The sequence below is a fragment of the Mustela nigripes genome, chromosome 10 (genome assembly GCF_022355385.1).
Source record: "Mustela nigripes isolate SB6536 chromosome 10, MUSNIG.SB6536, whole genome shotgun sequence".
NCBI classification, from domain to species: domain Eukaryota; kingdom Metazoa; phylum Chordata; class Mammalia; order Carnivora; family Mustelidae; genus Mustela; species Mustela nigripes.
Genome location: NC_081566.1, coordinates 23,084,644 through 23,107,095, shown reverse-complemented (window position 1 = coordinate 23,107,095; position 22,452 = coordinate 23,084,644). Strand labels below are relative to the sequence as shown.

The following is a 22,452-nucleotide window of genomic DNA, read 5'->3' as shown; positions in this document are numbered from 1 at the left end:
GTAAGTATGAGTATTAGTTTCTTTTGGTGCAGACATGTTCTCTGATAATGCTCAGTGGTCAGAATCAGTACTGCAGTAAAAATGCCTGGTTTCACACCGTGGTGCCACTTTTTATTAGCTCTGTGTTGCCTTGGGCAAATTAACCACTTGAAAGGTGGATTTCTTCTTCTTCTTCTTCTTTTTTTTAATATTTTATTTATTTATTTGACAGATCACAAGTAGGCAGAGAGGCAGGCAGAGTGAGAGGGAGGCAGGCTCCCTGCTGAACAGAGAGCCCGGTGCAGGTTTGGTGTGGGGCTTGATCCCATGACCTGAGCCAAAGGCAGAGGCCCAACCCACTGAGCCACCCAGGCACCCTGGGTTTCTTCATCTTAATATGAGGATTATAATAAATCTGTACATCATTGAAGACTGTGTTGACTTACAGAACAAAAGAGCCAACACTTGTTGCATGTTCTACGTTTAAACCAATGAGTCCAGGGGCGCCTGGGTGGCTCAGTGGATTAAGCCGCTGCCTTCGGCTCAGGTCATGATCTCAGTGTCCTGGGATCGAGCCCCGCATCGGGCTCTTTGCTCAGCGGGAGCCTGCTTCTCTCTCTCTCTCTGCCTGACTCTCCGCCTACTTGTGATTTCTCTCTCTGTCAAATAAATAATAAATAAAAATCTAAAAAAAAAAAAAAAATAAACCAATGAGTCCACGAGGTTGGTACCAGAACTGCTTGCTGCAAGTTAGGATGCCTGAAGTGTGGGACAGTTACATGTCCAGGATCATACAGTGGCTATTGAAAGCCAGAGCCTTGCTCAGGAGTCCATGCCCTTTGTCACATCAGTAAAGAGCCTCTTTTTTTTTTTTTTTTTTTAAAGATTTTATTTATTTATTTGACAGAGAGAGATCACAAGTAGGCAGAGAGGCAGGCAGAGAGAGAGGAAGGGAAGCAGGCTCCCTGCTGAGCAGAGAGCCCAATGCGGGGCTCGATCCCAGGACCCGGGATCACGACCTGAGCCGAAGGCAGAGGCTTAACCCACTGAGTCACCTAGGTGCCCCAAGAGCCTCTTTTTTGTACTCGATCCAGTACTTGCAGTAAAGTTCAGTGCAGTTGGTGTATATATGTTTCTGATTGGTCAGGCATCCAGAGCAGCAGAAGGAAAGCTATCAAAGGCCAGTATGTGCTAATTGCCATTCTATGCTGTCTCCAGTTTTATGCCCCAGTGGTCTCTGACAGTCTTGTTCTGGATTACAGTTTGACTACTAATAGTTGGGTGGTTGTGCAGAAAGCCCTAAAAAAGGTAATAATGCTAGATACTCACTGTGTGAGATTTTAGTAACTGGAGGCAACCTATAAGATCAGGAGGGTGTTAGGGATTGTTGGAAGTCCTTTGACATTAGGGAGGGTGAAGGTCTCATAAATTTTCGTACAGTTTCAGACCAGTAACAGCCTGTGAACTGGAGTATGGCTAGAGGCCTATCTCCGACCTTAGCGATGTTTAGGAGAAGGAAGAGGGGTTGCCAGTGTTTGATGCCAGGAATGTGTTTCCATAGGGGCCGGGCTGCGGTGTGCTTCTGAGCGCCGCTCTCGTGGGGTGTGCTTAATGTTTCTTCCTTCTCACCAGATCTGCATGTATCTACCTCATTGCATTTTTCAGGAGTAAATGACATGCATAGAACCCTTGATACCTGGGTCAGTGAGAAGGTGCTTTATTACATGCTGTAGTTAGTAATATATTCTTTCTCTTATGCATAGGTTTAAATGTCTTAAAATACTTGAAGTATTTATATTTTATTTTAATTTTTTGCTCTTCCTAGAGATTTCAGAGCACCTCCAGAACATGGAAAGATTTTTGTTCTAAGGCAATCTCTCTTAGAGTGAGTATTTTTAGTTGCTTTTATTGATTATAAGTTTGAATTAAAAACTACTCTGATTATTAAAATCACTGCTTAATCTTTACATGTTTAATGAGTTTGTTCTGAATTCATGGAGATCATTAGTTTTGGTACTTCTTGTACATTTGCTGTCTTGCTCCTCTTTTGTGATTTTCTGGTTCTATATGTAGTTTCAAAGGCGGGGTTAGAGGTGAACATAGTTATCTGTCCTCTGACAAATTTCTTGAAGTTGTATACAGAGAAAACTGGTTACCCCCAAAGCTAGAACAAGTGTTTTCTAATTAGGTATACCCCTCATGAGTGTTTTGGTGGTGGTGTTTCTTGGTATATTATGTATTTTTTATCTCTTAATGGCTAGTCAGCTTAGAAACCTGATAGTTTTCTCAGACTTACTTTAAAACCCTGATTGTGTGAATTTTATAGAGAAAATTAGACAGTATAAATTACTTATGGGACCTCATGTGTGAACGGAAAAAGATGTGCTTTGGGTAGACAATGAATATTTCTTTTGTACTGTTCTCTGAGTAGATGATTTATTTATTTACTCAATTGTTCCTCAGAATACTGCTGCAGTTTCACCTGTGTTAGGATAGGTCATCTGAAATAGTTGGGCTGGTGAAAATTACTTTGAGTGTCTTAATGTGCTTATTTATTTGTCAGTGAGAGAGAGAGAGAGCAAGTGCAAGTGCAAGCGCACAAGCAGGCAGAGTGGCAGGCAGAGGCGCAGAGAGAAGCAGACTCTGCTGAGCAAGGAGCCCAATGTGGGACTCGATCCCAGGATGCTGGGATCATTACCTGAGCTGAAGGCAGCAGCTTAACTGACTGAGCCACCCAGGCATCCCTTAATGCGCTTTTTTAATTTTAATTTTAATTTTTATTTATTGTTTTTAAAATATTTTATTTATTTGTCAGAGAGAGGGAGAGAGAGCGAGCACAGGCAGACAGAATGGCAGGCAGAGACAGAGGGAGAAGCAGGCTCCCTGCTGAGCAAGGAGCCCGATGCGGGACTCGATCCCAGGACGCCGGATCATGACCTGAGCCGAAGGCAACTGCTTAACCAACGGAACCACCCAGGCGTCCTGTAATGTGCTTTTTAAAAAACAACATCTTACACTTACCACAGTTTACTTTCTGTACACCACCTTGATCTATTTGATGAGAAGGCCATATATCTAGGGGAAGATAAATTATTTTGAACATTAGAAGATTGTAATGATAGAATTGTACTATATGAAAAAAAGAGCACTTTAAAAAACAAAAAAGTTACTTATTTACAGATAGTCAGACAGCAGGAACATGGAGTATTGGGAGAAGCAGGCTCCCTGCTGAACAGGGAACCCATGGTTGGGCCTTAGTCCCAGGACCCTCTAACCATGACCTGAGCTAAAGGCAGATGCTCAAACGATTGAGCCACCTGGGTGCCCCTACAGTGTACTTCAATTACAAAGCTTTTTATTTTTTTATTTTTTGTTTTTTGAAGATTTTATTTATTTATTTAAGAAAGAGAATGAGGGCATGCAAGCATGAGAGGAGGAAGGTCAGAGAGAGAAGCCGACCCCCTGCTGAGCAGGGAGCCTGATGTGGGACTTGATCCCAGGACTCCAGGATCATGACCTGAGCTGAAGGCAGTTGCTCAACCAGTTGAGCTACCCCGGAACCCCTAAAGTATACTTTAATTACAAAGTTTTTTTTTTTTTTTTTTTTTTTTTTTTTTAAAGATTTTATTTGTTTATTTGACAGACAGAGATCACAAGTAGGCAGACAGGCAGGCAGAGAGAGAGGGAAGCAGGCTCCCTGCTGAGCAGAGAGCCCAATGTGGGACTCGATCCCAGGACCCTGAGATCATGACCCGAGCCTAAGGCAGCAGCCCAACCCACTGAGCCACCCAGGCGCCCCAAAGTTTTTTTTTATTGTTGTTGTTGTTGTTTTTAAGATTTTATTTATTTATTTGACAGATCACAAGTAGGCAGAGAGGCGGGGTGCGGGGGTTGTGGAGAAGTAGGCTCCCCACTGAGCAGAGAGCCCAATGAGGGACTTTATCCCATGACCTGGGACCTGAGCCGAAGGCAGCGGCTTAACCAACTGAGCCACCCAGGCGCCCCTATAAAGCTTTTTAAAAGAGATTTTATTTATTTTGGAGAGAAGGAATGCGTGCACATGCAGCAGTTGGGAGAGGGGTAGACGCAGCAGGGAAGCAGAGTCCCTGCTAAGCACAAAGCCCTGCCAGTGCCCTGCTGAAAGAAAGGCTAAAAAGAACAATACCACCTCACACTAGTTAGAATGGCTAAAATTAACAAGACAGGGAATAACAGGTGTTGGTGAGGATATGGAGAAAGGGGAACCCTCTTAACACTGTTGGTGGGAATGAAGATGGTGCAGCCACTCTGGAAAACAGTATGGAGGTTCCTTAAAAAGTTAAAAAATAAAGCTACCCTACAACCAGGAATTGTACTCTTGGATATCTGCCCCAAAGATATAGATATAGTGAAAAGAAGGGGCACATGCACCCCAGTGTTCATAGCAGCAGTGTCCACAATGGCCACACTGTGGAAGCAGCCGAGATGTCCTTCAACAGATGAATTGGTAATGATGTGGTTCATACATACAATGGAGTATTACTCAGGCATCAGAAAGGATGAATACCTAACTTTTGCATCAACATGGATGTAACTGGAGGAGAGTTTCAGTCATATGTGGGATATAAGAAATAGGACAGAGGACAGAAGGGAGGAAAAACTGAATGGGAAGAAGTCAGAGAGGGAGAAAAAAACCATGACAGAATCTTGACTCCAGGAAACAAACTGGAAAGGGAAGTGGGTGGGGGCTGGGGTAACTGGGTGATGAACATTAAGGAGGGCGCATGATGGAACACTGGGTGTTACATACAACTAATGAATCATTGAACACTACATTAAAAACGAATGATGTACTTGCTATATGTTGGCTAATTGAATTTAAATTAAACAGAAAATATTTTAAAAAGGCTAAATCATGACCTGAGCTGAAACTCAGAGTTGGATGGATGCGTAACCAACTGAGCCATCTGGGCACCCCCTCAAAACATTTTTTTAACCAGGGAAGTAAAACACATATTTTATGGCTCAGGTTGATTTTTACTGGAATTTGAAGATCCTTAATCCAGGGTAATCTAAAATATTTTTGAAAAGTTAATGTAGATATGAGCACACATCTTCGCAAAAACAAGGCTAAAAAATTTGTTTTAGTGAAATACAAGAAATTACCTCTCGAAGAAAATGTCATCTGGAAAGTCACTGCTCTATTTTGGAAATAGCCCTGTTTTAATCAAATAAAAAGATAGGTGAGGATAGAAAATAACGATATTTGTAAATGGTTAAGTTTATAGACATGTAGGGTAGTAGTTGGATTATAGAATAGCACTTAATAGTAGTTAGGTATAGGGAGTGGAATGTAATAGGATTAAAGACAAACACTTGTTAACATTTGGAATAGCTTTTGCGTTTCCTGTTTTGCCTACCTGAGAAGCACTCACTTTCGGCAGGTTTTCAAAAACGCTCCCATTTGCTTAAGTGTTTGATACCCATACTGTTCTCTCAGGGTAGTATCATTTTATTGGAAAGAGCCTTACCCTAAGCTTTCACATTCAGTTTTTACCGTGGTCGTGGCATTTATGGTCTGTGCTTCACGTTTCATATTCTGTCATTCCTCTTGGAGATGTTTAATCATGATTACTATTTGAGGGTGGGTTAAGAATTTGCTGAACTGCCTTAAAGACTTTAATGTATGGTGCTTTAAAATGAAATATAATTTCATTTGTTCGAACTGTATTTACAGTGAGCTGTTTGAGGTGGACCACATCAGAACAATCTATCACATGTTTATTGCCCTCCTCATTCTGTTCATCCTCAGCACACTTGTTGTAGATTACATTGATGAAGGAAGGTAAGACAAGAAAAAAGACGTTTGGCTAGTTGATGCATGGGGTGTTGGGAGTTTTCATGGTATTATTTAAATTTTGGTAAATTTTGGTGTTTCGGGTGAATTTGCTTCAGAAAATCGCAAAGCAGCTGATTGGAGGGTGAGATTCTTTTCTCCCAAAAGGACAACTAAAAGGAATATTAGAAGTTTTATTACTTTTATTTATTTAATTTTTTACCTTTATTTTTAAAATGGTCTATTTTAGGAGTCCATAATTGGTAGTTTCTAGGTAATTTTCCAGATGGGAGAATTTTGTATATATGATTTAAAAATTTTCTCACTGTGGTATGCATTTCAGGTTATTATAAAAAATAAGTAGCTTATTAGAATTTAATGTTTGAAAACCTTTTCTTTTCTTTTTTTTTTTAAGATTTTATTTATTTGACAGATCACAAGTAGGCAGAGAGGCAGGCAGAGAGAGAGAGGAGGAAGCAGGCTCCCTGCTGAGCAGAAAGCCCGATGCGGGGCTCGATCCCAGGACCCTGAGACCATGACCTGAGCCGAAAGCAGAGGCTTTAACCCACTGAGCCACCCAGGCACCCGAAAACCTTTTCTTTTAAAGATTTATTTTTTAGTGAGAGAGTGCATAAGCTTTTGTGCATGAGTGGGGGTGGGGGCAGAGGGTGGGGTGGGGAAGAGAGAGGGCAGTGGGGAGGAGTCTGAAGCAGACTGCAGATTGTAGGTGGAGCCTGACTCAGGGCTCCATCCCAGGACTTGGAGATCATGACCTGTTCTGAAACAGTCAGACACCCAACTGATTGGGCCACTTAGGTGCCCTGAAAAACTTTTCTTTTTAATATAAAAGTGAAATAAAACTTTAAAAATGACAGTGTGGTCATCATCCACCAAATTACGTACATTATTAGAAAATTATATTTTGAGGTAATGGTATAATAGTGTATTAATAGATTTTTGAATTCTTATTTCTGAAAAATCATCTTTTTTTTTTTTTTTTAAAGATTTTATTTATTTATTTGACAGAGAGAGCGAGCACAAGTAGACAGAGAGGCAGGCAGAGAGAGAGGAAGGGAAGCAGGCTACTGGCTGAGCAGAGAGCCTGATGTGGGGCTGGATCCCAGGACGCTGGGATCATGACCTGAGCCGAAGGCAGAGGCTTTAACCCACTGAGCCGCCCAGGCGCTCCCTGAAAAATCATCTTTTGAACATAGGTGATTGCTGTTTGAATACTTTTATGTATTAAATTACTTAGAGTTTAAAATTTATTAATGATAGACTCTAATCATGGCTTGAAGTTTTATTATTTTAGGTCATCTTGGGTATCTTATGTTCAAATACTATATTACTTTAGGACTTTTAGAATATTTATTGTTGGGTTATATTGTGAAGCAGAGGCTTAGAAGCACCTTTTCTTCTCATACAACTTTACCCTCTTGACCACAATGGATTAATGTTGTTGTATTTTCTAAGTTTGAGAGTTCTAGGTGTAAAAGTTTTTTGAGTTCTGTGAGTCAGTTAGTGCATATTGAAAATTTACTTTTGTGCTCTTTCTCTGTGCTTTTTCTCTCCAGGCTGGTGCTCGAGTTCAGTCTCCTGTCTTACGCTTTTGGCAAACTTCCTATTGCTATGTGGACATGGTGTACTATGTTCTTGAGTACACTTGGTGTTCCCTATTTCCTCTTTCAACGTTGGGCCAGAGGTTATAGCAGGAGTACTCACCCACTGGTCCATTCTCTCTTCCATTGCTTCCTTTTCATGGTCTTCCAGATTGGCGTTCTAGGTTTGGGACCAACGTATGTTGTATTGGCATATACACTACCACCAGCTTCCCGGTGCATTGTTATACTTGAACAGGTAAGGTTTTGAGGATTGCCCGATGCAATGCTATGTTTTGTCAAAATAATAATACTGGTATTCTTTTACTTTCAATTGTATTAGTTGGGTCAGTTTTCCTGTTAGTTCTTCATGCTAGTATTTATAAAATTAAAGTTTTAAACTAGATCATCTCATGTCTTAAAATTCATACTAGCTTCAGTGTTCTTTGATTCTTGGTAATTAAATTATATTGAGCTGTTTAGGACGAATTCAGATTTTATTCTTGAACACTTTGTAGAAGTCACTTATTTTTATTTATTTTGTAGAAGTCATTTAAATGATAAAGTTGTTTTGTAATTAAAAACTCTGCCTTTAAAAAAAATTAAAAAAAAACTCTGCCTTTGAGGTTATCAGATTCATTGTTCTGTCATATAAACTGTTGCTGTCTGAATAAAGGATTTATTTTGTTTATACACCCTTCAGAATTTTTGGACTTAAATTGGCTGTCTGTTATGCTCTGAAGGACTGTTTCAGGAGACTGTCTTTGATCAGGCTTTTAATTTCTTACTGTAATATAACTATAATAGATAATGCTGTTAGATGTAAAATAATTTGAGTAATAACTTGTCCGTCTTTACACTTTGTTTTTCATTTGCTTTATTCCATAAACATGAATTCGAGTTGGTGTATGCAAAATTAGGAAGTTCTTCATATGATTTAGTGCTGTTCTGGGGTTGCTTATAGGAGACAAGACAGTGGCAGAAAAGTTCATCTTTTTTCCCCTCTCCCCTCCTTTTGTAGATTCGTTTCGTAATGAAAGCCCATTCATTTGTCAGAGAGAATGTGCCTCGGGTACTAAATTCAGCTAAGGAGAAATCAGGTATGTAATTTCGTTAGGTCAAGGATTATTCAATGGAGTATTTCAAACTTTTCAGTGGGATGGCGTTTTACATTCTGTGGATGTTATGTTGGATTTTAAAGATGTAGGATCCATATTGATTTGGAAGACTATCTCACTATTTCTTCATTGTTCCCTGTTTTGACTTTGTACCTACCATTTAAAAACACTCATCACCGGAGTGTTAAACTTTACCTTACTTTTATAGAGTGTTAATAGACTCATTACCTCCATGTGTGCTTACTCTTTGAATTGCTGCTTCAAACTCTAGAAGGTATTTTGAGTCACAGAAATAGCTTAGTTTAGAGGAATTGGCAATACTGAATCAATATAAGGGTAAGAAGTCACTCTGGGAGATAAGAAATGCTACGAGCTAAGAGAAGTCATTTTTTTACTCTTCCCTATTATATGCTTATTTCTCCCTTTTAGTTTTGCTGGAAAAAACTGAAGAGTGTCTGATCTAACCAGAGTTTTCCTTTTCCAGAGACGATTCCAATACCCACAGTCAACCAGTACCTATATTTCCTGTTTGCACCTACCCTCATCTACCGTGACAACTATCCCAGGTATCCGTTCTGTGAACCAGAAATGTGTTGAGCAGCAGAAGTGTAGCATGAATGAGGTGGGATAGGTAGGCAGGGGGCCAGTTCATGTAGGGTTACAACGAATGTAAAATGAGTTTTAACTTTCTTGCTGGCTTGGGAAAGCCCCAGATGGTGATTCTAGCAGTCCAGTTTGATTATGGTAATTCTTGACAGAATTATACAGGCATTCCACGTGGGAAAAATGACGTGTTCTCTGTGGAGAAAACATTACGAGGATCTTATTAAAGTACAACTTACTTTATTTAGAAAACTTATTTTGTTTCTTTTTAGGACTCCCACTGTAAGATGGGGTTATGTTGCTATGCAGTTTTTACAGGTGAGTTTTTTTCTTTATAAGTTTTGTAGATTAGTGGGGCATGTGTTAGGGTCCGTGATCAAAGGAACGAGACTGATACAAAGCGAAGGTCAAGCAAAACTTGATTTCGAGCCAAGCATCAAGAATCAAACTGACCGGTCAGGGCTCTCTTTAAGAGATAAGGAAAAGACAAGAGATAAGGAAAAGACCATGATGATGATCCCAACAAGGTCACTCTCAAGAAGAGGCCATTCTGGACAAGACCACTTCCCGGGGACGAGGCTGCTCCCGAGGACGAAGAGGCAACGATGACAGCGACGATGACAAGGAGGACAACCCGGATGACAGAGACTCTGCTCCCCACGATGCCACTCTGACAAGGCTGCCACCCAGAGGAAGCCACCGCTGTGGACAAAGCCGCTCGTGGCTTGGGGTGGTGAGGCATTTTGCGGTGAGGCTGCTGGCTGTTAGGGGCTGTTGGCATCTCCGGGCTGTTGGCATCTCAGGGCCGCTGGCGTCTCGGGACCGTCATCAGTGCAACTGTTGGAGGCTGCAGGCAGCCGCTCCGGGCCGCCGGAGGCGGGACCACCAGAGACTGTCAGCGCAGAGACTGCTGGCAGCGGTTATAGCTCTTACAAGAGCTGTTACAGCTCCTCCACTCTGCTGACTCTTCCACTCCACTGATTCTTCCTTCTGCTCCCGTCACAGCTCTCCTCTTCCCCTGCTAGCCTCGCACAGCAAACTTTATGCGCACAGCAAACTTTATGCGCACAGCAAACTTTATGCGCACAGCAAACTATATGCGGTTGGTTGAGCCCCACCCCTATACAGGTGGTCAATAGGATCTCAATTCACCCTAGTGGATATACACATGCCGCACCGATTGGACATCTCCACCTGACCTGCCCCACCCCTACAAGCGGGGTCCAAGTTCCTCTGGGAGGGGCAAGCCCTTACACATGGAGATTCAAATTTATAATAATAATTTATTTAGAGTGTTGGTAAATTCATGTCTACTGGGAACTTTAGACCTCTTTCTGAAGTCTTTCAAACTCTTTACCAGTCCAGTAGATGGTGTTTGTCTTGCCAAAGTCAAAAGCAATAAAAGAGTTTAAATGCTTTCCGTTTGGTTACTTTAGTAAGCACCTACGTTAATTTCCCCCCACTCTTTACTTTTTTTTTAAAGATTGTATTTATTTGACACAGAGATCACAAGTAGGCAGAGAGGCAGGCAGAGAGAGAGAGGGAAGCAGGCTCCCTGCTGAGCAGAGAGCCTGATGTGGGGCTCCATCTCAGGACCCTGAGACCAGGACCTGAGCCGAAGGCAGAGGCCTAACCCACTGAGCCACCCAGGCACCCCTCCTTACGGTTTTTTAGTTTGGGATATATTGTGGGTATGTTGTGACAGCTTCCCCATTGCCACCCCTGCCCTTCTCTATCAGAATCATAAGTCCCAGGAGATCCATTTTAAACTTTCTTTCTTTTTTTTTTTAAAGATTATTTATTTATTTGACAGATAGAGATCCCAAGTAGGCAGAGAGGCAGGCAGAGAGAGAGAGAGAGAGGAGGAAGCAGCCTCTCTGCTGAGCAGAGAGCCTGACATGGGGGCTCGATCCCAGGACCCCAGGATCATGACCCAAGCCGAAGGCAGAGGCTTTAACCCACTGAGCCACCCAGGTGCCCCGCCCATTTTAAACTCTTAATCTCAATCGAACACCCATGTGGTAAAGGGTTGGGAGAAAAGGTTATGACAGAAACTAGCTGTGTAACATCTCTGAAGGATTGCAGTCTGGCAGTCTTCCATACTTAAGAACATACATATGAACATTAGTCTAAGGGTCACATATCTATCTTCCTTTGAAGGAAAAACAATCACTGTCTTTCCTTATATCAATCCATCAGTATTATAACTATATCTCTGTTATATTCCAGGTTTTTGGTTGCTTTTTTTATGTGTACTACATCTTTGAAAGGCTCTGCGCCCCCTTGTTTCGGAATATCAAACAGGAGCCCTTCAGCGCTCGTGTTCTGGTCCTGTGTGTATTTAACTCCATCTTGCCAGGTAACATGGGTACTGGTTAACATGGCCATTCATGAAGTTGTGAGGAAAAAAAGCTGTTGCACAGGCACACCTTTGACTTTCCTGGTTTTTGCTCGGAAGTTATCTCTGCATCTGTCCTCATCTCGACTTCTTTCCGTCTGTTTTCATAAGTGAGTATACTTCCAGGTTCAGCCCAGTCTTTCTCTTTGTCTTCTGACTTATTCAAGTTTTGCTTTCTGTGGCTGTGGGTAGTCCGTATTTATGCCTGATCTTCCTGTTCAGTCTTCAGTCCATTGTAATTTTGCTACTAATCCAACCAGGATGCTGATGGCCTTGACTGAAGTCTCTCCGGATTCTAAATCTGGTAGATGGTTTAGCCCTTACTTCGTTTCATCTCCATGAAGCACTGTTTGGATCCACGGTGTGAAATTTCTTTCTTGCTACTCATTCTCATTCTCCTTTCTTTCTGGCCATTGCTCAGTCTCTTGATTCATATTTTTTTTCTAGGGATACATGAGTACCTATCACGTGCCAGGGGTTGAGGACCTAGCAGTGAAGAGGACATAACATGCTCTTTACTCTGAAAGCTTGCCGTCTAATTGCATTTACAGTTTCCTTAGTTTCCTTTACTTACTCTCTTTTCTCTACCTGTCAGATGTTTGTCATGTTTTCTATTACCTTCTTTCTTCCTTAACCTCCATCCCAGACTCTTTAGGTAACCCTTCCTGATTGCCCCCCCTCAAATTGACTCCAATAAATTATTTTATCTGTCCCTTTAACAGAATTTGTATTAAATACATATCTTCTTCACTAGGCTACAAATTCCTTGATCAGGGATTGAGTTTGTTTTAACAATGAGCTAGTCTTTCCCATATTGTCTAATGCTTAAGAGATGGGCATAAAAATGGCTCTTTTGCAATGTAGTGTGTAGTAAGTAAGATAAGCAAAGTGCTAATGAACTTTGTATCATATTGGACATGACATTTAATATTGGGTATTGAGAAGTAGGTGTTTGGCAGAGAAGTAGTGGAAACGTGCTTCTAGGTAGTGGATGGAAGCAAAGGCATGGAGTATTTCAGAATGGCAGAAGTCCAGGTATGGACGATGTTTACAACACTGGGAATAGAGTCAGAGATAAGGTAACCTTGTCACTGGACATTTGGAGGCTGTCTTGTGCATTATAGGATATTTAGCAATATCCTTCCTCTAAAAACTAGATACCAGTAGTACGACCCTTACCCCTTGAATTGTGACAACGAAAAGTGTCTGCAGAATTGTCAGATGTTCTCTAGGGGGCAAAATCTCCCACAGTTCTCAGCACCTCGTTTAGAGGAATGCATGAGGGTCATATGTTAAAGGGCTTTGGGTACCACATTAAGCCATATATCCAGGCATTTCTATTAAAAACAGGCTGGGTCATTTGTTACCTATAAACCCACTTGGCAGGAATTTAATGCTTTCTAAAATGAAAAAACTTTCCAAAAGAACATGGTGTCATTTCTTGACTTGGTAAGCTAGAACAGTAACTTTTATTTTACAGAATAATACTAGCTCTTAGGAACATCATGACATAAAATTAACTGCTTTGCGTGAACTATTTGGAAAAGACTCTTAATATCGTTAATCTTATTTTTAGGTGTGCTGGTACTGTTCCTCACGTTTTTTGCCTTTTTACACTGTTGGCTAAATGCCTTTGCTGAGATGTTACGCTTTGGTGACAGGATGTTTTATAAGGTAAATACTTGGACTCCTTTCTTTTCACACTTTATTTGTGCACTTACATTCTCATTGTTGAGTATTGGAACATCGTTGGCTACTAGCTTTTTAGCATAAACATTGTGAAGTTCTTTTTCCATAAGTTTTACCAATATTAATTCTGAGATTCTGATGTTGATATACTTAGCACAGACTCACAGCCTTATCTTCTACCCTAATATCTGTTCTTTCTCTCTCTTTTTTTTAAAGATTTTATTTATTTATTTGACAGAGATCACAAGTAGGCAGAGAGGCAGACAGAGAGAGGAAGGGAAGCAGGCTCCCTGCTGAGCAGAGAGCCGGACATGGGGCTCAATCCCAGCTGGGATCATGACCTGAGCCGAAGGCAGAGGCTTTAACCCACTGAGCCACCCAGGCGCCCCTAATATCTGTTCTCTTAAAAAAGCATATGGTTAAAAAAAAAAAAAAGCATAGTGTTTCTGTTGGATCCTGTATTGGTGGGAAGGTGTGTGTTCAGAGGGCATCATGAGATTTTGCAGTTCATTCTTTTGAAATTGACTGTCTGGTGCTGTAGGAGTGATCTTAGCAAATTATTTAAGACTGTTGAATAGTTCATAAAGGAAATAACTTTTCCCTCCTTTTTTTTGAAGACATTAATTATACTTAAATAGTATTCTCACACAGTTGGAATTAAGCTCTAGATGAACCGGGGTGTTCATAGTGTTCTGCAATGCTGCGTAAAACCCTCTAGGGTTTTGTTTGTTTGTGGTGGTTCTGGTAATACCCAGAGCCTTGCACTCCTTCCTCCAAGAAATGGGGGTGTGGGTTGCAACATCTGTCTGATTCCATGGGTCTGATACTAAGATAAGGAGGGATATGTTACAGGTAACCATTGTCTCACTCCTTGTACAATGTAAATTTTGTCATTTATGGTACCAGTGGGGCAGTTCTTAGAATGCTCTCCCTATGTTTTAGCAGTGTAAGGGGATATACTGATCACTATTTAGGTGAACCTTAGATTTAATGATTCTCTATGTTCTGTATCTTCCGTCATAACTTTTTTGATAATGGGACAAAGTGAAGTTAGGGACTTCATCATATATGGAACTAAAATTCATATATTGAGCACTAATAACCAAAATGTCTTTTAAGATTTTTCTGACATCAGTGTATAGACTAACAAATTGTCATAACACATTCTGGATATTATTTTGTGTGTGTATGTTCTTTAGGAATATTCAGGGGGTTTTGCTTTGTTGTGTGTGTGTAGTTCTAAATCTTTGCTTTTTTTTCCTCAGGATTGGTGGAACTCCACATCATATGCTAACTATTACAGGACCTGGAACGTTGTGGTTCATGACTGGTTGTATTACTATGCTTACAAGGACTTTCTCTGGGTTAGTGGCAAGATACATTTGATGTGAAAGAAATAAAGATCCTTTTCCAGAAAGTTTTTTTTTTTTTTATTTTTTAAGATTTTTCTTATTTATTTATTTGACAGAGAGAGATCACAAGTAGGCAGAGAGACAGGCAGAGAGAGAGAGAGGAGGAAGCAGGCTCCTCGCTGAGCAGAGAGCCTGATGTGGGACTCGATCCCAGGTCTCTAGGATCATGACCTGAGCTGAAGGCCGTGGCTTAACCCACTGAGCCACCCAGGCGCCCTTACTTATTTATTTGATAGAAATCACAAGTAGGCAGAGAGAGGGGGAGGAAGCAGGCTCCCTGCGATGTGGGGCTTGATCCCAGGACCCTGGGATCACGACCTGAGCCGAAGGCAGAGGCTTTAACCCACTGAGCCACTTAGGCGCTCCTCCAGAAAGTATTATTCTGCAGCTAGAAGTGGTCTTCATTTCTCTGTGGGCCATTTAGACAGCTGACGCTTTGGACAGTACTGCTTAGAGACCAGTATGAACAGTGATGAGATCTAATACCACAGTTGTGCTCTGGATTTATTTTACACAATTATGAAGTAAGAATGCATGGAGGCATCTAGAGAAGGTGAAATGATCTATTAGTAACAGATCATTTCTTACGAATCTCATTGCTAGTAAATAATCTCTGTCTAGCTGTGTGTGTGTGTGTGTGTGTGTGTATGTGTTTCTCTGCTAAAGTAGGGAACTACTTAGTTTGGATTTATGTGTCTCCATTGGTGATACGTGTCTTTGAGATATTCTTTAGAACGGAATGTTACGTAGACTGATGACTGTCATGATTGATGATCCCTGGTATCTCTGGATTGCGGGTTTTGGTTATTAAGTCACTATTTAGCTAAGTGATGCATGACATGGTGCAGACAGTGCTGTGGTCAAGCGTTCTTTCATTCATAAATGTGGTGTCACTTAAAGGTCTGTAGTGCAGATGGAGAGGATGTGTGCCTTTTCTACCATACCGTGTTACTCTAAAGGTTGAGATTTGATGTGTCCATTTATATATGAAAACTATGTTTTGTCTACTGTAATGATTTACAAATACAGGTTACAGGTAGGTTTTTAAAAATATGCCCAATTTTTCCAACATGAATGGTTTTGACAGTGCCTCATTTTAGTATAATAAGGATTTTAAGCATAGATTTTTTTGGTAATTATTTACATTTTTTTTTTTAAGATTTTATTTATTTGACAGAGATCACAAGTAGGCAGAGCGCAAGCGGGGCGGGGGGGGGGGGAACAGGCTCCCTGCTGAGCAGAGAGCCCGATGTGGGGCTCGATCTCAGGACCCTGGGATCATGACCCGAGCTGAAAGCAGGGACTTGAATCCACTGAGCCACCCAGGTGCCCCTATTTACTACATTTGGATTAACCCAAGGAATAGATTGGAAAAGTCAAATATAAACATAATAAAATAGGTGCCTTTAGCATGTGATAATTATAAGTCATATATACAGTTGACTCTTGAACAACAAGTGGGGCAGGCGTGCTGACCCTCCCATGCAGGGGGAAAATCTGTATGTAATTTTTTGCATCCCCCAAAACTTTTGCCTGGAAACCTTACTGATAAGATAAAACAATTGGTTAACATGCATTTGTATGTTCTGTGTATTATATACTATATATTTAGAATAAAGTAAGCTAGGGAAAAGAAAATGTTGATAAGAATATGATAAGGAGAAACACATTTACTGTACTGTGCTGTATTTTTTAATAATTTTTTATTTTTTATTAACATATAATGTATTAGCCTCAGGGGTACAGGTCTGTGAATCGCCAGGTTTACACCCTTCACAGCACTTAGCATAGCACATACCTTCTCCAGTTGTACTGTGCTCTATTAACTGAATAAGTGGCCCCATGCAGTTCAAACCTGTGTTATTCAAGGGTCGGCTGTGTCTACTTTGGGCTTAATTACTTTTTAAAAAATTGCTTTTTCATATTCTCCTTTTACCCTAGTTTTTCACCAAGAGGTTCAAGTCGGCTGCCATGTTAGCTGTCTTTGCTGTGTCTGCTGTAGTGCATGAATATGCCCTGGCTATTTGCTTGAACTTTTTCTATCCAGTGCTTTTCGTGCTCTTCATGTTCTTTGGAAGTAAGTATCTTGGCCTCCTGAGAGTACTGAGGGTCACGCTGAAAGAAAAGTAGACGATGACGTCTAAGGCAGGGTGGACAACTAGATCATAGCAACAGCATTTCAAGGCAGTGTTTATCAGACAGTCACAGCATTGACTTTGAGTAATTAACCATGCTCTGGTGCACAGCACTCATCCTTTGAAGAAGAGACATACACTTAAGTGTACTTGGATTTTGAAGGCTCTTGAAGACTAATGATAACACTGATTTGGGAGATCATGAAGACTATAAACAAGTTTCACACTCTGTTAGTGTTCACCCCAGAAAAACATGGACCCTTGTTTGGGTGTGTGGAGGGAAGGACAAGTTCAAATATGAATGATTCCATGAAATATATTTTCACCTGCTCTGAATATTCTCTGATTTCTTGTTAATCACTGATTAATAAATTTCAACACTTGAAGCTTCAGTTTTAAAAAATTTTTAATTATTTGAAAAGATTTTATTTATTTATTTGACAGACAGAGATCACAAGTAGGCAGAGAGAGAGAGAGGAGGAAGCAAGCTCCCCGCCGAGCAGAGAGCCCCACATGGGGCTCGGTCCCAGGACCCTGGGACCATGACCCGAGCCAAAGGCAGAGGCTTTAACCCACTGAGCCACCCAGGTGTCCTGAAGCTTCATTTTTACTTACAGTACCAGTAGCCAGAATAAAACCTGTATACCCATAGTTGATGCTCATTGTGATAATAACATGATTACAGCACATGTCTGAGGCCCCTTGTTTCCCGATAGATGATGTTGTGATAACTATATTTTTTATCATTCTAACTTTAGTGGCTTTCAACTTCATTGTCAACGACAGTCGGAAAAGGCCAATTTGGAATGTTATGATGTGGACTTCCCTTTTCGCGGGCCATGGCGTCATCCTGTGCCTTTATTCCCAAGAGTGGTATGCACGTCAGCACTGTCCTCTCAAAAATGTGAGTCTTCGGTTAGGCTGGAATGGAAAAGTAAAGTTTTTGTCCCCTGATTGTGAGGCTTCGTGGGCAGTATTAAGAAGAGTAGTGGAAATGATGCTGAATTAATGCTAAGGGGAGGTAAATAAAGAGTAAAAGGATTAGATTATTATCTGATCTTACTGTACTGGCTTTGAGATTTTTCTTCTCTTTGGTTTTCTTTACATTGAATGTTCCTAGTTCTTGGTTCTCTCTTTCTCTTTTTTCTTTTTCACTGTTTCTTGTTTTGTTCTGTTTTTTAAAGGGTCTTCTCATTTCCTTCCTGTGTCCTGAAAATGTAGGTGTTCTGCAGGGCCTTCTCAGTGGCATGTATATGCCCCCTCTGCCACCACCTACAAATACATGTATTTCTTCCCTCTTCCTTCCTAGAGTAATCAACTCTTTGTGAAAATGTCCAGCTATACTCCTATGTCTAAGATCTCATTTCCCTTGACCTTTGGTGGTGTGGTTGTTTGTAATTATGTAAGAGTCTCATTTTTAAATCTTTCACTTCTAGTTGCATACGGTAACTCCCAAATATTTAGGGGGCACCTTCTTGGTATTTCTGACTATTTCTCACAGGTACCTGTAACTGAAGACGACACCTATAGACAAATTAATGTTTCTTTCCCAAAGCTGCTCCTGCTGTTTATCCTTCTCCTGCTGTTTTTCTTATGCTGCCCTCATGCCTCCTCCTTTCCTATTTATCCCCCCTTTGCGCATCTGAACTAGCTGCTTTGGGCTGTCTTTGGTGATCTGCACACCGAGTCCACCTGTCAGATTTTATTTTCTCAAAATCCACTTCGGATGCAGCATCTTCCAGCTTTTTCAGATTCTTGCTCCAGGCTTTTCCTGTTGGTGAACTTTAATAATGCTTCATGTGTTCTCATTTAGATAATTTAGTTATTCTAAACCTTGTATTATAGTAATTTGTGTATATATTTTATCATCTTTACCCTACCACAGTTTAGATGTTAGGCAACAAACCATAGGTCTGTGCTAAAATAAAATGCAAGATCCAGCAGAGAGGTAGTGCCTGTTTGGAATTTGGTCGGAAGTCCACGTAATTGTATAGAATTTACTGGACTTCAAAATCTTTCTGTAAAACTTCTAAAGCACTATAATCAGTGTTACAGATAAAAATAATGAACATCTTTTGAATTAGCAAGCTGCTTATAGCTTAAAGGTTACTGAAATGATGGGAGGCATTGTAGAGGTACACAATGTATAAAATGAACGCATCCCTGTCTACCCTGACACCTTGCGCACACATGTTTGAAAATAAACTACTCTTCCATTCTTCTTTCCCCATTGAAGCCCACATTTCTGGATTATATCCGGCCACGTTCCTGGACTTGTCGTTATGTGTTTTAGAAGCTTGGACTTCGTTTCATTCCTTGATACTGAAGATGGGTATTCTGCCTGATTTGGGGCCAGCATCTGTTTCCAGTCGTTGCTGACGTTACCTGTCGTATTTGGATCACTGCGCGCTTTACAGATGGCTTGCTCCGTTCCTAGGTCAGCTGAGATATTGCAAGTTTACTGGAATCTTGTGCACTTAAAGCAGGACTCTTTTTTTTTTTTTTTAAACCTTTTTGGGAGAAGGGAGACTTACAGCTGACAACAGTGACCAATTTTTGCTGGGTTTTGTTTTTGACTCCCATCTAAACATCATGACTAAACCCCCATGTGTCCTTGGCCACTGACTTAGCCAAAACACTTAACGAAGAAATAATTTAAATATTTGGGGCTTAGAAATTTTTTTCAGGCACACTGTTGGAATGTATGCTAATTAACTATGTACCTGGGAAAGGAAAGAAAATAATGTGGAACATTTTGCTATTTCTAGTAGAGTGAAAATCTCTAGTTTCCAAAGATAATCTTGTTATGCCTCCTATTTGTTTTTGTTTTTGTTTTTTTAAAAAGTTCGGTCTACTCAGTTTTTACCTTGTTTTCTCTATGAAGTGTAGGTCATGATTTCTGTGAAGCAAAATTACACCTTTCACCTTGAATTCTTGAGTTTGTATCTGAAATCTTACATATTGAGGGAACAGAAAGAAGTAGGAAGGGAAGAAGAGAGAAGTGGCACAGGACAAAGAAAAGACACTTCTTTTACATCTTCCAAAATAATTTTTAAAAAAGACTTGCTGAGTCAGTCATATGTTTAAATTATTTTATCGTGGAACTTAATGTGGAAGATAACTTTTTTTGGTTGTAAACGCTATTAAGGTAATAACTTTCGGGAAGTTATTTAGAAGTACTCTTTGGTATACTTACTGTTTAATAAATACTGACTTGAAATAGTTGGCAGACTAGTAAGTCTGTAACATATAAGTATTAATCAAATTCCATTAATATTAAAGTGATTTTTAAAGATCCAGAAGCTGGCTTCTGCAGTGCTCAATTATTACACTTTTAATGGTAGTATGTATACTTTAGCTGAAACAAATTAATATGTTATCATTTTCAAGAAAATGTACTCTATTATGTGATGTCTCTTTGTTATAAGATGCTCATTGCTAATACAGTGTGGTGTGCAGGAATTATTTTGTCTGTATGGGGTGTAATTATGTTTGTCAAGACCAAGCATTGAATGGGATCATAGACCATGGAGTTCAATCTTCCACTCAAACAACTGAGACTTAAGAATTACCCAAAAGGTGATTTTTATTTGGAGCAGCCAACCCGAGAGGCTGTGTTGGTATCCTAATAGCCTTACTTCTATCCAGAAAGTTGTGGGACATCTTTTTAGAATTGTTTTAAAGTCAGTTTGAGTGTCATAAGGAGAATGGAGTTTCTTAGTCACAACTTAATTTGTATCACAAGTACCCAGCCTCATTACCCATTTTCTTCAGTACCTTTGATGCAGATGAGTTGGGGCAATTTTCAAACATCAAACCCAGCTTTAACAGATAGGCTTCTGACTGTGACAGGAGGTTTTCACACATTCCCAGCAGTAACTGTCTCCCAGCAGGGAGCCATAACCTCCAAATGAGACTGCTTTATACGACATCTTGTAAATGTTGGTATTTTTTTTTTTCAAGTTAAAATGAATCAGTCATTTGAAATTTTTTTTAAAGATTTTATTTATTTATTTGACTGACAGAAATCACAAGTAGGCAGAGAGGCAGGCAGAGAGAGAAAGGGAAGCAGGCTCCCTGCTGAGCAGAGAGCCTAATGTGGGGCTCGATCCCAGGACCCTGGGATCATGACCTGAGTTGAAGACAGAGACTTAACCCACTGAGCCACCCAGGTGCTCTTATTCACTTGAACTTATGACTACATTTTAAATATATTGAGGGAGTTAAGAAAACCAGATTGGTGTAAGATTTGTTCATGAGTGAGTCATCACCTGAAGGGAGAGAATGAAACCCTCAAATCTGTATTTCTGTTAAGTGCTGTAAATGTTGGACTCTTCATTGCTATTTGATTTTTGTTGCTGTCTCTCAATTCTGAATATTGCATTTATTGGATTGATTAAGGCTGGTGGGTTTTTGGTTGTTGTTGATTTGCCTTTTTTTTTTTTTTAGCATGATTTCATCTTTCCTTTACTAGTTTTTTTCCCCCCTGCCCAAGACCTTGAAGTGACAACAAAGGATACTTAAAACTAAGGGTTCTTTAGAACCCTTAGACCTTAAGACTGCCCTAAGAAATTTTCACAAATGTGTAAAGGAAGAGCTACTTTCTGTGACAAACTAGTTTGATAGCCATGGACTGCTAGCTGCTCATAGCAAAAGTCATTTTATTTAAACCACTATCTACACTCCTAAATAAAACTTCTGTTATGTTTTAGGAAGATTTACTGACTTTTCCTCTTTTGCTTATAGGATGATACTTTTTTTTTTAAGATTTTTTCTTTATTTATCTGACAGAGATCACAAATAGGCAGAGAGGCAGGCAGAGAGAGAGGAGGAAGCAGGCTCCCTGCAGAGCAGAGAGCCTCATGTGGGGCTCGATCCCAGGACCCTGGGATCATGACCTGAGCCAAAGGCAGAGGCTTAACCCACTGAGCCACCCAGGTGCCCCAGGATGATACTTTCTTATTTTGAAAAGGAAAGCTTTTAAAACTCCTTTCCTATAAGAAGTATTAATGATAGTAGCCATAATTGTGGGTGTTTCCTCCAAGGCAACAACAATATCTCAAACTTAATTTTAAAATCTGTTAGATGCTTTCATTCTCAGTCCTGGGTAGTGAAGGAAAATGGAGTTGTTTTTGGTGGATCAACCTCCTACAGTTGCCTAATAAGGGAAGTTGCTTGCTTTATGATAGAATTTAATTAGAAAATTCAGGCTGCTTTTAACCTTTCAGTAACTACTTTTTGATTTTGGAAGCATGAGGAGTGGGGGAAATGCCTTTTCCTTTTAGCTGTAGGGTAAAAGTAGGTGACATTGGCAGCTTAACAGGGTACAGTGTGTAAATAGTCTATAATTGGGAGCACAGATTGTTGCACAAGTCATTGATTTTGTGTAGGCAGTTTTCATTGAATTTTAAAATCATACTTGGCCTGAAGAGTGGACAGGCCTAATAGAACATTATGTATCTAAAAAGGTTTGTCATGTGGGCTATGTACCTAAAAAGATGTAATTTATGAACTGTTAAAGTCTTCTATGCAAAAAGATGTTTTATGTGGTCATGAGTAATTTTGAGCAAAGCTCATTATTTTGTAAGGGAAAAATAATGAAGGTAAACTAATAACAATTGTAGTAAACAGGTGGCCTGATGGAGTGTGTTTTAGTTATGAAACTATAAAAAAAATTGTTACACTTAAGCCCAGCATGCAAAACA

At 40.1% G+C, this 22,452-nt stretch overlaps 1 protein-coding gene across 2 annotated transcripts in view; it reads left to right on the top strand.

The window, feature by feature from the left end:
* SOAT1 (sterol O-acyltransferase 1) overlaps positions 1 to 21,464 on the top strand; it is a 76,252-nt gene extending 54,788 nt beyond the window's left edge. For both annotated transcript variants that reach the window (XM_059412810.1, XM_059412809.1), the window contains 12 exons: positions 1,805 to 1,864; positions 5,696 to 5,803; positions 7,369 to 7,651; positions 8,414 to 8,492; positions 8,995 to 9,076; positions 9,386 to 9,431; positions 11,343 to 11,472; positions 13,088 to 13,185; positions 14,466 to 14,564; positions 16,554 to 16,689; positions 17,506 to 17,651; positions 18,984 to 21,464. In XM_059412810.1, the coding sequence (XP_059268793.1) occupies positions 1,805 to 1,864; positions 5,696 to 5,803; positions 7,369 to 7,651; positions 8,414 to 8,492; positions 8,995 to 9,076; positions 9,386 to 9,431; positions 11,343 to 11,472; positions 13,088 to 13,185; positions 14,466 to 14,564; positions 16,554 to 16,689; positions 17,506 to 17,651; positions 18,984 to 19,040 (1,324 nt within the window). In that variant the 3' untranslated portion in view covers positions 19,041 to 21,464. The remainder of the gene's footprint in view (positions 1 to 1,804; positions 1,865 to 5,695; positions 5,804 to 7,368; positions 7,652 to 8,413; positions 8,493 to 8,994; positions 9,077 to 9,385; positions 9,432 to 11,342; positions 11,473 to 13,087; positions 13,186 to 14,465; positions 14,565 to 16,553; positions 16,690 to 17,505; positions 17,652 to 18,983) is intronic.
* The last annotated feature ends 988 nt before the right edge of the window (positions 21,465 to 22,452 follow it).